The sequence below is a fragment of the Drosophila yakuba genome, chromosome 2R (genome assembly GCF_016746365.2).
Source record: "Drosophila yakuba strain Tai18E2 chromosome 2R, Prin_Dyak_Tai18E2_2.1, whole genome shotgun sequence".
NCBI lineage: Eukaryota > Metazoa > Arthropoda > Insecta > Diptera > Drosophilidae > Drosophila > Drosophila yakuba.
This window is the reverse complement of record NC_052528.2, coordinates 16,737,304-16,754,645: the sequence shown is the minus strand read 5'-3', so window position 1 is coordinate 16,754,645 and position 17,342 is coordinate 16,737,304. Positions and strand designations below refer to the sequence as shown.

At 43.1% G+C, this 17,342-nt stretch overlaps 1 protein-coding gene across 5 annotated transcripts in view; it reads left to right on the top strand.

The window, feature by feature from the left end:
- Nucleotides 1-17,342, top strand: part of LOC6530980 (mitogen-activated protein kinase kinase kinase kinase 5) — a 49,094-nt gene that overhangs the window by 26,152 nt on the left and 5,600 nt on the right. For 3 of the 5 annotated variants that reach the window (XM_002091782.3, XM_015196312.2, XM_015196313.3), the window contains 6 exons: nt 7,271-7,691; nt 12,034-12,132; nt 12,241-12,539; nt 13,282-13,369; nt 13,765-13,828; nt 16,481-16,519. In XM_002091782.3, the coding sequence (XP_002091818.2) occupies nt 7,271-7,691; nt 12,034-12,132; nt 12,241-12,539; nt 13,282-13,369; nt 13,765-13,828; nt 16,481-16,519 (1,010 nt within the window). The remainder of the gene's footprint in view (nt 1-7,270; nt 7,692-12,033; nt 12,133-12,240; nt 12,540-13,281; nt 13,370-13,764; nt 13,829-16,480; nt 16,520-17,342) is intronic. The other 2 variants (XM_043206899.1, XM_039372041.2) reach the window with 1 other exon arrangement.

Below are 17,342 nucleotides of genomic sequence, written 5' to 3'. Positions count from 1 at the left end.
CCCTACATGTTGTCAATGCATAATGTTGGACGACAAAAGTAGCTCATGCATAAACCAGTTCGTTAAAAATTTTTGTGGCGCCCCCGAAGGGGTGGTGTGGGCAATGATAAACTTTTATTCTGATAACTAACGGCAGGTGCAAGTGGGCGTAAAAAGGCAAAAAGGTTTTGCTTGCTGGCAACCGCATACTCGGCGTATACGTGATTTGCCTGTGTTATGACAAGTGCAATAGATACAGAGAAACATTGTAGGATGACGATGGGTTTTCCCTTTTTGACCTTCACCTGAGTGGCGATAAAAGTTTTTTACCTCCCCTCGTGAGTGGCATTTTCGACCCTGTTCGAGAACTAATTTAAATTTAAATGATATTGTATTTTCAATTAGCATTTTCACTGCCCGAAGACTCGATGACCGAGTAAGAGGGTCGTTTTCGAGCCTCTCTTTCTTTCTCGCCCACTCATTGAAAGGCCAAGCTCAGGCACTTATTGAAATTTATGAGCAAAGCTCTCGAAATGAAATTAAAGCGCTAATTTTGAACCTGTTGACCGACGCGAGCCAAACAAACATTCCGCCGGACAACGGCAAACACAGCGGAATATTAGCCCTAATATATGGAAGATTGAGACGCCCACCAGTTCAAAGATGAGGCCAGAGACTCTAATGGTTGTGAATGGCGGCGATGAGGTCGTCGAGAATGATGTGCAGAAAACGGTGGAAATTAAAAGCAAATAGCACGAGCTGGACGTGGCGGGTGGAAAGCTGACAGAGATACAAAGTAGAGGCACTCGAAAAAATCAATTACAAATTGTTAAGAACTTGTGTTACTAGGGCCTTAACTCTCCTATAAAAGTGTGTGCAATATATTTACTTTCCGGAATTGCTCTTGATTATTTCGAACTTTATTTTGTGATAGAGCGACTAGTAAATATTTTAAAATCCAGAAACAAACGATAACATTTGTTTCAGTGCACATACGCTTGCGGTGGGTCAGCACACTGAATACCAACAAAATGGCAGTGTAAGAATGAAGGAACCGCTTTGAGCAAACCAAAGTTGTTTGAACTGCTGCTGCACGAGTGTGCAAGCGAGAGGGAAAGAGCGAAAACGAGCGAGAGGGCATACGTACACCATGTGACACATAAACACAAAACAGAGAACACACTGTAAACGAGCTGGCAAAAAAAAAAAACAGAAACGACGGCGACTGTAGAAGCCATTAATAACTGTGAAACGGTTAATCAAGAGACGCTCAAAGTGGAGCACAGCCAGGGGCGTGGATGGGTGGAGGGGTTAAGGGGTTCCGAGGGGGTGCACAGATTGTCCCACTGACCAGGACAACATTTCGAAGGACTTGCATGTGACTGAATGGAAAACTCATGTCACTCGAGTCAGTTACATTTCGTGAGTGCAGTGAAAAGACATTTCGTCATTAAAATCTACATTGTTAGTTCTACGTGACCCACTGTCTGCACTGAAAAAAAAACTCTCTCAAACTATATAAAAGGAACAGGCCTCACAGAAACAGTGTATTTAATATGAAAGGAATTCAAAATTACTCATAGAACAATACAATTATTGTGCATGTGTTCTTTTTGTACCGCAGACCCTTCCATCTCGCAAAAAAACCCTGTTTCTAAGCCTTTAAGTGGAAAATAAATGTGGCAGCTGCGTCTGCTCGTTGGCTCGCCATTTTCCCATTTGGTTGGCTGCTCACATGCAAATCATAAACAATACTGGATCTAATAACGCGAAGTCACGTGGGCGATGCAGAGACATGGACTTGGACATTGTAAAACGAGGGGATGGCTCCACCCTTGCTAATGACCCTGCCAAAGGGTTCAAAGCACTCAGCTGAACGGGGGTTAACTGGACATTTTGCTCATTACTACACTGCCAGTTTTGTTCCTCTGCCATTTACCCCCCCTTTTTTTGGGGGGCTGCCTCCAATGTTATCTTTGTTGTCTGTCTGCAGACCTCACCTTCTGTTTCCCCTTTTCGCGCTCGTCTGTCTCTTTGCAGTGTCTGGTTTGCTGCGTCACATTTAACTCGTTTTTATCTGGCGCCTCGTTCAAGTGAGCGCTCATTATACACATTATCGCATGGCAGCAGGCGTAGACCGCCCACCGCCCACCGCCCACTGCCCACCACTCACCAGGTCCCGCGTTTTTGCCCAACATATTTTCGTTTCATTTTCCGCTCTGCGTGGTTTTAACTGTTTATTGAGTGTCAGCGATAAGAGTTTGCATATTTCATGGCGGCGTGCTAAACAGAAGTCCGAATGTGGATTATCTCGCAATTAAACCAAAGGCATATTTAGCTGCATTTTTTTTTTTGCACATGCAATTGGGGCTCATGCGGGGTTCAAATGTCGCACAAAGAACTTGTGGTTCATTACCACCCAGCCGGGTTATGGGGTGTTAAAGGGGAGGTGGGGCATTGCTGTTTGGAGCAGAACCCACTCCATTCCAAATGCGCGAATAAACAATTTGGAAAGCTGACATAATGCCCGCATTAACCGACAAAACCGACAGCGAAAAATGGCAAATATTTGCGGCGGAAAGTACTCGTACATGTGGCAAATGGGGAGCCGAAATCGGAAAACAGAAAACATCAGTGAAAGAAGCTTTTCCCAAATAAGCTGCACGAAGAAACCGAAACAAAAAGAGCATGATGAAAAAAACGAGTGTGCTATATGCTATGCTATATTTGGCGTGGGCGGAGGCGTTGAAGTGGGCGTGCCAACGGCAAACACAGAATTTGTGCGCTGCATGAAAATATTGCAATCTTTATTGCTCGCAATGTTGAATCAGTTGGGATAGTCCCTGGAATAAATAAGTGAATTCTGTAGAAACAGATTTTATGCAGTCAGTCTGAAATCTAGTCGTGACTTTTATAACATATTTCCGAAAATGGGTTAAACTTAAAGTTATGTACACACACTATTTAGAATATATACAGAATCTAATATTGTAAAACCATATTCTAGTGAATAAAGTTTCAGAGATCTCAACATCTATACGGACAGACAAACGGACGGACATAGGATCATGACTAGATAGATACTACGACCTAAATAGTCACTTTTATTATTTCCGGTGCAGTTTGGTTTATCATTTCAAGCACACATACACTGCGGAGGCTCATCCAATATCGATTGACATTTTGATTGATTGATTGCCGCATATTTTTTGGTCAGCCCTTGAACCATTAGCCCATTGTCTCGCCGAGTGACAAATTTGTTCAATTTCCCGCCCATTTATTGTACCGCCTGCCGTTCCGCATTCCCGGCAAGCAGAAAAACGCTGGACGAGATGCCAGCGTTGTCCCTTGGCAATGACCCAGACCACCAGAACCACTTGAGATATTCCCCTGGCCATCCAATTTTTTGTGCTCTTGGCAATGCGTGAAAATTGCTGGGAAATTGCGGGCTCATCGATAAACTCGAGTGGCTAATTTGAGCTATCTGAGTCGCTCGAAAATAAAGTCTCTCAAGTGCTCCGTCCGGCATCAAGTGTTCGTTTATGGAGGAGTGCGAAATTTAGGCACTGAGATGGCCGATCAATAACGTAATTCAATTTCAATTGTACGTGAGCAAGAACAAAGTGCATTTAAATTTCCGGGCAAATTGAATTAAGATCGCAATTTGGCGCTGGCAGCAACGCGACCTTTTCTCGAATTAAATCATAAATTATTTCCGTCAAATGCAAAACAAATGAATGAGGTCGAAGGGGGAGGAGGTGGAGAGGGTGGACAGAAACGTGCACAATTTTGAGCTGTACAATTTTAAGCTCTTTTCATTTTGGTAAATTAATTTCACCGTGAAAGCCCTGAAATGAAATTAAGCCTGCGTGTCCAGTGGCCAGTGACCCACCTCTTCCACTGCGCACAGTAAACATCCACTAGAGTTCCACGGAGTTCCTCGTTTTTTACCTTTTTGAACAGAATGTGTTAAAACCGACCATATATGGTAGGGTATGACAAAACAATGAAGAAATCCCATTTATTTATACATAATTCTACCATTTAATTCCGCAATATTATATTAAAGTAATACAATACCTCTCCTGAATACGAATACAAATATATCTCACTTCAATTAAGTTACATAAAAAGACTTATTATGTCTTAAATGAGACATACAAATCAGCATATATTTAATTCAAATAAAAACGATGGCTTTTAAATCCATATTATTTATTACGCGTGATTGAGTTGCACGTTTTATATAACCATTTTAATGTATGGGAAATCCTTTTTTGCGGACATAAAGTTATATTTGTTACGTAAAAAAATGGAAGCAGACTTAAAAGATTATTTAATTTAATTCAATAATATTATAGGGTGATCACAATGGCGAAGAAAATGAGAAACTGAAAACTGGACATGTGCTGGACCGTTAAGTTCGGGCTTTATAAACATTACACTTTTTCGTCTGCCCGTGCAATTAGCAAACAATGCAGGATGAAAAATTCCGGCTTAACGCGTAATATCCATTACAGACATAATGCGAAAAGTAGGACGAACGGCGGAAGGGTGAATGCCACGGAGGAGGAGTAAACCCTTTTACCCAATGCGAAAAGCCGCAAAGGAAGGAGCGAGGAGGTAAGAGGAAGGATAACTCTGCTCCTGGGTCCGCTGGCCTGCTCATGCATATGAGCATATGTCGGAAATTGTAACGATTACATGCCGGACACACACACACACACATACACAGGAAATGGCGTAGCCATGCAGCCGCCCAACTTGCCACCCCCCCGCACACTGATGATCCTCATTGATTGCTTACATCTCGGTTTGCGTACAAAAAAAAAGTGTAGCATACATTACAGCGCAAATTTGCTCTTCCCTTCACATATTACCATAATAATTACCGTATTGAAATGACTCCTCAACGACCATTGGACAATGATTTAATGCATATTTAATTAAAATAAATACGTCAAGTGCTGCCGGAATCAATCGCCGCTTGACTCGCTGTAACTGAACCCGAAATAAGTCATTAAAAGTTTGTTTGCCATGACTTTTGAAGCGGTGCAGCAATGCACTTTGGCGCCGGGCAAAGCCTGTGAAAATGTTGGCGAAGACGTTGACGTTGGCGCAGCTCATTATAAATTTGTTGATGCTGCATATCTGCTTCTTGGGCGCCACGAATGGCAGGATGGTAGAATGGCAGAATAGTTGGATAGCAGGATAGCAGGATGGCAGGATGTGCTGTGCTCGCTTCCTTTCGAGCCATCGAAGCAGAAGCCCAGAAGCAGCAGCAGCAGCAGCAGCTCCTTTCCCTTTTTGGCTTGTGCATATCAGCAGCTTTTTATGCTTACCGCAGCTGGTGGGGGCGGGGGCGTTACGGATTGGGGGCGGGGGCGTTACGGATTGGGGGCGGGGCAGTTTTCCGCCTTTTCCGCTCCCCTTTCCCCATTTCCCCATCTCCAGCTTGCTGCCTCAACACATTTCATTTTCATCCTTGTGCTCCGACAGCCACAGGGAACTTGTCTAAAAATCACGCATAATTTATTTACCATAAACAAGATGAGTAACAAGAAAAGCCGACGATGGCCGCCTGTCAACTGGAATGGGCAGAAATCAGACAGAGAGGATGGGCGGCAGGATATGGAGGACCTGCTGCGATAAAGTATGGCATAGCATTTTTGGAAGCCAGCCGAGATAGCAATAAAATCATCAAAAATGCAACAATGCTGCTGCAGGAGAAGCAAATGGAAAACGGTGTACAGAAAAGCAAGGACAAGCAATCAGATGCGAAATAAAGCAGAGGCAAAATAAACAAACTAAGCTCGATTGAAGCTGCTGCAGTGCAATAAAAATCGCTTTATCTTCATTAAGTCGAGCAAGATATCATTGCAAAAAAAAAAAAAAAAAATAGCACACACTTTTGCACAGGGAAGACAAACAAGCGAGCTGGAGCTACCGCATTGAATAATAAATGCAACGAAAATAAAAATAAGAGCTCTGCGCAGGAGGAAAGGCGGAGAAAGCTCAAAAGGGACGAAAGGAGGAGAAAGCGGTGTGGGCGTATAAAATACATGACGCTGGGATAAATGGTGGAATCGTGTACACACACACCAGCACACGGACGTCAAGGATAAAGGTAGCCGGATGGCAGGTGAAGGGCTGAAAGTGGATACCACATGCATTGTTGTCCCTGCGTGGGTGTATCTGTTACTCTGCCTGTGTGCAGCTTCAACTTTATGTCCTCCAAGGACCTGCCTTCTCCCTTTTCCCCTTTCTTCTTACTTGGCTCAAACACAAACGAAGCGAAGCGTGGCGAAATTATTACAGTCTTAAATGGAATCTACCAGTCACAGCGGCCTCATCCTGGCCAAATTACGTTTGGGCCTAATGATCAGATCAACAGTACTGAAAATCTCTTAAAAGTGTCCTTTAAATCGTTTGCAGCCTATAATCTTAGTGTTTATGGATTTTCCTTCTACAATGCACATTTTATTTAAGAATATCGATGAGCTCATTCAAAAAATGTTACATGATTAATCACCCTAGTTTTTCAAGTTTATTTTCCATTGTAAAATTGTAATTTGTAACTGCACTACGTGGTGCTATTAAATTCATGAATGAAAACATTTCGAATCTTTTTTTCTTTCGCTTTACTAAACAATAGCATGCTAAAATAACACCTTTAATGTTTGTCTTTATGTATTTTTAATTTTTCCTTTGAAAACTCTGTTTTTTTCCCGAGGTATTATTATTATTTCTGCACAATTATTCATTGTCTTACAGTGGGAAGAGAACATAAAACCGATTTAATTCTGCCGTCTTGCCTGGCAACCTTTTAATATTCCTTGCAGGCACTCGCAGATTTCCACTTGATGACGTCGACGATGATATGGGTTTGCCAATGGGAATGGCATTGGGTGAAAGAAAAGGATTTTGGGAGGGAAAAACTTTACCTGCAGGCGATTGTTCTATGCAAATACTATGGACCATTGGCTGTTTGGTGGTTTTGGGTGGGTTTGGGTTGGTTTGGGTGGCAAATTGTGAAGTGGTTACAATGCATTTTTATGTGCAAGAGCGCGCGAGCTAAAAATTTATTGAAAACGAGCAGGAATATTTGCATGAATGAAGATGAACAGAGAGGCGATGCCCCAGATGCTGCAGGTGTGCAGCCAATCAAAAATTCCAACCCGCCAACGGCACACAATCCCCACCACCCCCCCCGTATATAATCTCCATATTTTCATTGACTTTTTGAGAAGTATCGGTATTGATTGAAGGCAATCTCACTGATTTCTTGCAGGCGAAACGAATACAGAGCAATGAGCTGGCTGCCATCAAGGTCATCAAGCTGGAGCCCTCCGACGACATACAGATTATCCAGCAGGAGATCATCATGATGAGGGACTGCCGCCACCCGAACATCATCGCCTACTACGGCTCGTACCTGCGCAGGGATAAACTCTGGATATGCATGGAGTTCTGTGGTGGTGGCAGTCTGCAGGACATCTACCAGGTGACTGGTCCCCTCACCGAAGTCCAGATCGCGTACATGTGCCGGGAGACACTCAAGGGACTCGAGTACCTGCACTCCATGGGAAAAATGCACCGGGACATCAAGGGTGCGAATATCCTGTTGACGGAGTACGGCGATGTCAAACTGGCGGACTTTGGCGTTTCAGCGCAGATCACGGCCACAATTAACAAACGCAAGAGCTTCATAGGTGAGTAATCCATATAACATGTTCTGTGGGTAGTAATAGACTTAAGCAAGTTTGAGCCATCGATTTAAAAAATAAATATATAAGGCAAAATGATTGTACACAGTATTTAGCAGAAGAGATATCTACCCTATTGGTTGGCATCAAGGAATTTAAGTAGTGGGTGAGGGCGTGGCAAGGTGTCCTGCCACACAAAGTGTTTATCATTATGAAATGGTGTTTTGTGGCAAGCAAACCGAAGCATCAAAGCAGAAAAATGCGAGGAGAGTGTCCTGACAGGAGCAACAATTGCGTTGAACGCTTCTAAACGCTTCGCATCCATGGAGCAGCTGTCAGAAGTGACAAAGCACAAATAACACAAAACAATACAGGAAGGAAAGATGAAAATTAGACACGGCAGGGAAAATCAAGTATACGTCCGAGTGGTTCCATGCCACAACCACTTGGAAATGTTGAAATGTTGTCCATTCCCTGAATGGACTCTCCAATTGAATGCAATTCAATTAGGAGTAGCATTATAATGGCTCCTGCAAGGAATTCTCAAATATAATCAAAAAGCGATGCCGGCGGTTCCAAAGGGAACAATTCAATTTGAGGAATATTTCAAATGCAGGCGACGTAAAATATATATACAAAAAGCAAAAACCTGGATGGGGGAGGGAGACTTGCTGGAAAAAAAGTAGCTGACCAGCAGGTGGCCAGTCTGGCACATTGTTTGCCATCCTGGGGGGGAAACAAAAAAAAATAAAAGAGGGAGTTTTCCGGGCAACTTTGTTGTCGACGTCCCAAAGTGAAGCACAAAAGCAAATAATTTGTGAAAAATGTCGCAATTGGAGAGTCGACGTCTTAGTTCGCTGGCTACATCTTTTGTGGGCTGTTCAGCCCTCAAAGTCGTCTTTAACCTTTCCCTCCCTCCACTTCAGCTAAGCAGTTTCGCCACTAATGGAATCCGGCTTCTCTGCAGCTTTTCTGCTGCAATGAGCAGCGTTAAGCTGCTTTCTCGATTCCAGTGAAGAGATTTCCTCAAAAGGACACACGAAAAATATTACAAAGTTTTTGATAACCACTAGTTAATGCTTTATTGGGACATAAATAAAGATCTTTATGGAAATAATGATACAAGGTTATTTAAGGAATCTTCAATCCTTTTTCGATGTACCTTCCCTCGCCGTGTTATCTAATTTAAAATGCCTGCCAGAGGCTTAAAGACGTTGATGCCAGGGCAACGGGGTGTATACGCAATTTGAATGTAAATAGGAACTTATCAGTCACAAGCCATGTGCGGCTTAAAAAGGGGGGTGGTGGCCTGCAAGGGGGTGTAGTTTGTCATGACAACTTGCAATCTAAGGGCGAACAGACGAAGCGGCGATGATTTGCATGAGCCACCATTTTTTCGCTCGTCATCTCAGGGAACGGGAGACTCTTTTAAGACTTCCAGGACTTTGCAAATGAGATTTTGCGGTTAGGCGGGGGACCATCAGTTAAGCTCCCCAGAAGTTCCACAGCCCCACTGTCCATGCACAATTAATTATTTGAAATGCCTTTCGCTCGGCACTTAATTAAAATTCGCACAACCCTTCATCGGGCCGTTGACACTCGCCGGCTAATTAAGTTATGACAGCTGGCTCTTCACTCAGTTCATGTCCTTCATTTTGCCGAAGAAAAGAGCCATGGAGTGGCCTGGCGCTAATAAAATCTAAACCAAGTTAAAGTTCATGACATTTTCTCTTACTGAATAGCTAGCGTCGCCGAAAGGGGCGGGCATCATAAAAACCGGCATTTGATTTGATTTCATTTACGCCAAATTGGATTTTATCCTACTCCGACAAAGCAGTTTAATTTTTAATGTCGACTTTTGTCCTTTGAGTTCGTCGTAAAAGCGTAAAGCTGCCATAAAGCAAGCTCCCGCAGCGCTAATTTGATTCCAGATTTATTTGAATGGACAATCCCGCAGTTGGTTGCCAGTGCATGTGATTAATGGACTGCAATTTGTGCAACGGAAAAATGCCAACAAAAAAGTGCGCACTATATACACACGTACACACGTAACAGAGGCAACTCAACTCACCAAGTTTAACGACCTTGAGGTTGCCAGGATCCTTTGTTTCCTTTTGGCTCTTTGTTGCCACTTTTGGCTGCATTTTCATGACGTTTTCGAGCTGAGCGAGCATCTTTTGTGGCATGTCAATGTGGCGGAGTGTGCAGTGCTAGTGACAGCGATTCGAGTGGGTGGTTAGGATGGATGGGTGGCTAGGTGGTTAGGTGGCCGATTGTTTGGTATCTTCATGCCACACTATCTACCCCTGTTTGTGTGTGAAGCTGTCAAACAATGTGACGTCCGCTTACTGTTATCATTCCGAGTGCTCTTCACTCCAGCTCCACAATGCCATTGTGTCTATGTAGCTGTTGCCATTTCAGATGTTGTGGCGACTGCTGTGACAAATGCGGTGATAAGTACACACCACCCACACCCACACGCACACCCGTTCCTTTATAACCCCATCCACAATGTCTGCACAGGAGCACGAGGTCAACGTCGAATCGTTTGCACTCCATGCATATGCACATAAGTCAATCGCTGAGCTTCTATCGATTGTTACAATGGCAGATATCCACGCTTTTTGAGGTTGCATATTTTTGGGAAAACCAAATGTACACACTGGCAAAAAATATACAAGCTTAGAGTATTCTGCTTGTCTTTGAAGCAACAACTTCAGCTTTTTTAAACAGTTTTCTAAAGAGCTTCTTTTATGTGCCCTTAAGCAAATTCCCTCGATTGTTCCAGAACATTATCATAAAGAGTTGATTCGGCAGCAAGTCACAATCAGGGCAATGTTTTATTTTCTCTGTGAATCTTCGTCCTTGTAGCCAAGATAAACAAACAGCCGAGATGAAAAAGGAGTTGGAACAGGCAAAAGGAAAAACGTGAGGAGATAAAAAAACAGTAGCTCGTGGTGGTGGCGACAGCATGGCGCTTTTATTATTCAATAAAAAGGTGCTTACGCTTGTGTTTAGTGTCATTAACAAGTCAATGGCAACACACGATGAGCAGAAACTTCCACCTCGGTGGCCCTGAGCCGTATCGCCCACCCATTTGCCGCCCACTTTGCCCATTCAGCCGCAGTTATGCCATAAACATGAATATGCGTATGTGTGTGTGTGTGGGATGTCCTTAATGCTTCCCAGTTCGCGAGTTGACGGAAATGCGCCTTGGCATTAAATAGATGCAGAAACCTAAAAGCCTGCCACCATTTGTTTTCTGACATTTAATTCAGCTGCTTCCTGTCTCCTTTAAAGCCAGTGCGATTTTTTTCTTTTTTTATGCTCCTTTTTTCAGCAATTAACAAAATGATACTTGACTGGCTGTTGTTGCTGTCACTTTGTGGATAATATTGCTTTCCTTTACCGTAGCTGTATGTGTGTGCTCTTGCGTATCAGTTTCTCTGTGTGTCGATCTGTGTGTGTTTGTGTGCACTTGTTTGTGTTGGCCTTTAATTAAAATGCATGCGAAAGTTCAGTTCAGGGAATTCGCATTGCTTCGCTGCTTTCAATTCAGCCTTTCGATTCCGCATCACTTTGCCGAATCGAAGCTCAAACAAGAGCGGAAACAATGATGATGTCGATGATGAGGTGATGAAGGAGGTGCGGGCATTTGGGGTTTTTCCCCCGTGGGTGCAAAACCGAAAACCGTAACTTAAACTTGGCCATGGTATCAAAGAGCCGGCATCAAACCTGATTTTCCACCTTCGTTGTGGTTTAATTAAATTGAAAATACAATTAACTGCCACGACGACTTCCACTCATCCACTTGTCAAGTGAGAGGAAAATTAATTTTCTCGTGGCTGCCATCCATCCAAGGAAACTACTCCAGCAGATGCTGTTACTATGCTGCTTACTGCTGCTGCTGTTGCTGCTGGCGCGGCAAAATTGTTGCCTGGCTGCAACATGGCGTATGAGTAATGGACGCATTAGCTCCTCCACTCCTTGTTGCGATCATAAAACGTGCGCCCGAAATGAAGAGCAAAATGTGTCGCAAATGCCATTACCACCCACCACCCACACGGCTTTGATTACCACGCTCTGCATAATTCAGCAATTTGTTTATTTGCACAATTGTCACATTGTCGCATAAAAAACGCTAATTAAATTAAATAAAAGCGCCTTTGGACGGCACAATGAATAAATGAGACCAACATAATCGGCGGCAATGAAATTAAATGTGTGAATGTTGCATAATTAGCTGAGGCAGCATAACCATATGGGTATCGATACCCTGGATATTTATATAATCAGTTTTTTATCTCTTCTTGTTAAAGCATTGTTTTTATAACTCATTTTATTTTAGGCACGCCCTATTGGATGGCTCCTGAGGTGGCAGCCGTGGAACGCAAGGGTGGCTATAATCAACTATGTGATATTTGGGCCTGCGGCATAACCGCAATCGGTGAGTTAGTTTATTGCCAAATATTTCATGTTATATAACGACATGATATATAATGTATAGTGCTGGTAGAACAATCACTTATGAACATTGTAATATTTTTGAAAACAGAACTGGCTGAATTGCAACCGCCGATGTTCGATTTGCACCCGATGCGCGCCCTATTCCTGATGTCGAAGAGCGGCTTCAAGCCGCCCACTCTGAACAACAAGGACAAGTGGAGCCCCACGTTCCACAACTTCATCAAGACGGCGCTGACGAAGAACCCGAAGAAGCGACCCACCGCCGAGCGCCTCCTGCAGCATCCCTTCGTCCAGTGCGAGATGTCCTTGCGGGTGGCCAAGGAGCTGCTGCAGAAGTACCAGAGTCCCAACCCGCAGTTCTACTACTATCTCGATGGCGATGAGGAGGTGAGTGCTGGCCCCCACTGGGCATGAATGGGTAGAAATGGGGTCAGATAGTAGGTCTGTGGCTGGCACCAGCCACTTGGCACCTTTTGCGTAATTTATTTACGCTTTTAGTCCGGGGCTAAGCTGAAAAGCAAGAGGAAAGTTTTCTCAAGCCAAAGCTAAGAACTCCAGGAACTCTTCAGCACTTCGTTTCGTTTCGGGATTGGTCAACGATTTAGTGCACCATTAAACACTTTCGGCTGCCTTATGTTTCTGGCTCTGCTCTAATTCTGCTCCTGGTCCTGCTCCTGCATCACTCGACCTAATTAATTGGTTGCCCAAGTCTGCCGAAACTAATGCAGCTTGTCTAGACTGTTGGTCCCTAAACTTATTTAATGACACTTGCAAATGCAAAATCAAATTTAAGTTTAATCGCTTCACCATCAGGGACGGCCATTTTAAAGACATTTTCATGGCTCCCTTACAAGTCATAAATCTTCAATTTGTTTGGTGGTTGTTTTGACAAACTTTTAGCAGCCGGTGGCAAATAAGTTTCCCCACGTCCTTAGATATTCAAATTTTACTTAGAGCGCGAAAAGAAATAACGCATCACGCTCAAAAATCCCAATATGACTTTGATTTATGAGATTTTATCGCAGCCAGCGAAATTTTGTCGCCGCATGAGTGACGATGGTGAAGAAGGTCCATTCTCAAAGTGTGAGTTCTAAAGTTTTCCTTTCCATTCTTTTCACTTACTTTTCAGTCTGTGGCCGGAGTGCCACAACGCATTGCCAGCAAAATGACGTCACGCACCAATGGCGTGCCAGCGCAAAATCACACACTAAAAACAGGTAAGCTAATGGGTGAAATCTTAAAAAATCAGTAAAATACAACTATATGACAGGATTTGAGTTTTAAACTTTAAGGTTCCTATGCAGTTTCATAGCATTCAATAAATGTTTTGTTTCTTTTGTGAACGATTTATGTGGGGCGCTTCGTCACTACCTGTATTCATGGTGTTTAAAACATAAATCTTCAAAATCAGTTAAATAAAATGTTGTGAGGGGTTTCATAGCATTCAATAAATGTTTTGTTTATTTTTAAAAAGATTTATGTGGATCGCTTCGTCACTACTTGTATTTTATTTTGTTTAAAATGTTAAATTTTTGTTAAATCCTACTATACCAATTATACCTATTATAAAATAATTCCCTTCTCAATTTCTACACATTTTTCTCCCACAAAGGCATGACGACGAACTCCACGTGGAATGAGCGATCTTCTAGTCCCGAAACGTTACCCAGTGACATGTAAGTGCCGTCGCACCTTTTCCTACTGCTTTTCACTCCGATTTGCCTGGACCTCTGCTACAGTTTTGTCTATGGTTTTTCTTACTTGCGAGACGGTTTAGATCCGCTTCAGTTTTGGTACTTCGGTTTCAGTTCACACACACACACACACTATCTCTCACACACAAACAAAACAAAGACACGCACACACACTCCACTCAACTATGTACATGCACTTGTAAGCTTGTAAATGTTGTCTGTGGGTTCAGCAGCGCTTAAAAATCACCCAGAACCATTGGAACCATGGGAATTTGGCCCGCAGGGTGTGAATGCATCAGGCAAACCATTGGCCGAGCCATTAGTTAAACAACTCTATAGCCATTTCTATGTTTTTATCTCTTTTCTGTACTTGTAGTCCCAGCGCCGAGCGATCAAAACCGAAATTGAGCGGCACCCTGATTATGAACATGTCTTTAAGGTTAGCCAAAAAAAAAAAAAACGTAAAAAGAGCCAAAAAAAGGGGCTATATGCCAGCTGCTAAACTGCACCCGAATGGCATTGCATGTTGCGCTTTTTATGCTGGCCAAAATGGAAACTTAAGGCCACAGCACGCGCCCTGTGTAATTTGCTCAAAACTTTGGGCTACTGCACAGTCAATTTTTTAGTTGCACGTTTCTGGGGAGCTGTGTGTTTACTTTCGTATTTTGCTGCTGCATTTTCATGTGTATATGGCTGCTACACACGCTTGCGCTTAGTTGCAGCTACGTGTCTCTGCCCCGGAAAATTCCTAACTTGTGCATTTTTCATCCACTCCACGGACGAGTGGCGAATCCCAGCACCCTTACTCCACTCCATTCCCTTACTGCATTCTCGGGATGTATAATTGCAAGTTGCAACCTGGCTTCCACGATTCCCCAGGCGGGCTTCAAACTTGTGGGCTATTTAATTGCCAGCCAGGAGTAATTACGTCAGGGGCAAAGAAAAAAAAAACCCTTCCAAGTATCCTGCAACATAATAATAATAAGCAGCCTTCAGCTCCCCGGATCAGCGTAGCGCGGAAAACAAGAAACTTGCAAGAAAAATCCTATGAAAAATTGGGGCTACAGCTACAGATAGATGGCAGAACTTGAAACCAACTGTGAGCAGTGAGCAGTGAGTGGCAGGTTCGGGGGCGCAGGCAAAAGTTTCCAAGAAATCAATTAACGCAACAGCTAACTGGAGCGGGAGAACTGGAAAAGCGGAGGATAGATGGATGGCACATCAAGCATACGCCGAGTTGGCACGCAACTGCAGCTTCAATATGTCGAGTGCAGAGAGAACAATGCTAGCTGGCAGAAGTAGATCTCAGAACTTCATAAATTGACTAAAGATTTCTTAACAATAATAGGATTTTAGTAAAAGTGGGATAATTAGTACAACTATTTAATGAAATTTAAAAAACAAGCAATTTAAAAGCGCTCTAGAGAATCTTAACTTCCATGCAAAATGATTGTTTCTCAGTGTACTAGACGAATGAGGCGCCATTTGTCATTTTAAACGATTACACATTGTTGGCCGCCAATGAAGGGGAGTGGCACGTTTAATAAGCCCTCCTCGATGAGCCTGGCATGGTGGCATAGTGGGTCGGAAAACGGGAGTCTGCAAGTGCTCGATTTGAGTTATGTGGCAAACACTTTGCGGCAGCCGCCACTCGAGTGGCGTCGCAGACAACAAAGCCAAGTCACCCGGTCTATATGCATGCGATAGCGCCTCCAAAAGGAGAGCTTTATCCCTCCCAAAGAAGCCCACTTTCGATGCTGATGCCCAATTTTATTGAAGCCATAAAAACGGCTGCGCCAATTTCGATGTACTGAGCGCTACTTACAAGCGACTTGCTGGCTGAGTGCCACGCCCCCCACCAACCAGCCCCACCCACCGAGAACAACGCCCACATCCGGTGGCTTGTGGCGCCCGAAAAGTTTTCAAAAGCTGGCTTGTCTTACGCCTTTCCTTCTCCTTGGGACCGCTCGACCGTCATGGTTAATTTCATTTAAACCGTCATAAGCAGAAAGTATAACAGGAATTTATTTTGTTTTGTTTTTTTGTTTTTGTTTTTGCGGCGAGAGGGCCAAACAAAAAAAAGGGAAAATTATTAATTGCCTAGGCGGCAGAGGAAAAAGATTATAATGGGGGAAAATGGGACAAGGAATGCCACATTTTTAATATCCCGTTTATGGGCTGCCTTTTAAAGTGGAGAAATGGGCTGCGCCAGATGACATTAGGCAGAATTATGAACATGGCAAATTAGCTGATGCGTTTAATTGGGCGTTACGACGGTTTGTCGTGCTCTTAGCCGAATGGCCGAATTAGGAAATGTCCTTGGTGCGCTGGCCTTCAAGGATAATGATTTAAATTTAACACGCATACACAAAACAAAAACGAAACCCCGTTGACAACAACACACTGTGATATTTACAAGTTCTTGATATTATTAATACTTTTGCTGTGATCTGAAAGTAGCTTTAGTTTTCTATTTGGGGCTGCCAAATAATTTTTCGAAACTAACTTTTACTTTCCTACTTTTGTATTTTGTTCCACGTTTTTCTTATTACAAACTTAACACAATGAAATTTTCTGTTTATTTTATTTTTTCCTTTTTTTCCGTATCTTTGTTTTTGTATTTGATTTTTGTAGGAGCCTCTTACAATATATTGATGAGGAGCTGAAGCTAAGGTAACTACACCCACCAATGTACCCCCTTAGACTCGAGCCTCGGCTCTCGGTGTATCCAACTCAAACAACCACCCCTCTCACCTAGTTCTAGCTGCCCCACACTAACCCCATCATATCTCATACTTTACACTCATAAGCACTGCCACTTATACACTGAAAGATATAATTATCGGTCTGCAGCTGTGAATTCATCATCTCTAAACTGAATACTACAAGTCTATATATTGGAAATAGCTCTTAATCTTAAGCCTTCTATAGAAAGCTGTATAAACGTATGCAGCAGTAACTGAATTTTGAAGCTGTGCTAAAGATAGCATACTTTTAGACATTCTTTAGTTGGTTTTCTGTAACTCTTAACTGATTACCTCAGTGATTGTTGAAAGGCATTTTCTTTCTCTACACCATTTCTTCATTTGACTTTGATGCAGCATTAAGTTTACCTCTCCAAGGGAATAAGTTATTTTTTGGTTATTTTCCGCCACCTCTCCATGTATGCACACACATGCAAATGAGTGTTTGCTATCCTGGCAGCCGTCAGATGCCAAACCACTGCCACACCCACACACACACGCAGAATCCTCACCGCCGGAGCTGCTGCATCATTATCATTATGAACCAGGAGCAGCAGCTCATCTTGTGGCCACCTTGGTTTATTACCGGCCATCTGCCTGCCCCTCCCATATTCGTATAGTCCATACCCAAAAAAAAAAGATGCTACATTTTCATTAGGTTTTTTTTTTTTATGCCTTTCGTTCTGCGTCCATTTAAACCGTATTAAGTTACGGTTGCTGTTCCTCTTCCATCTTATAAGTTAGTTCTTCTT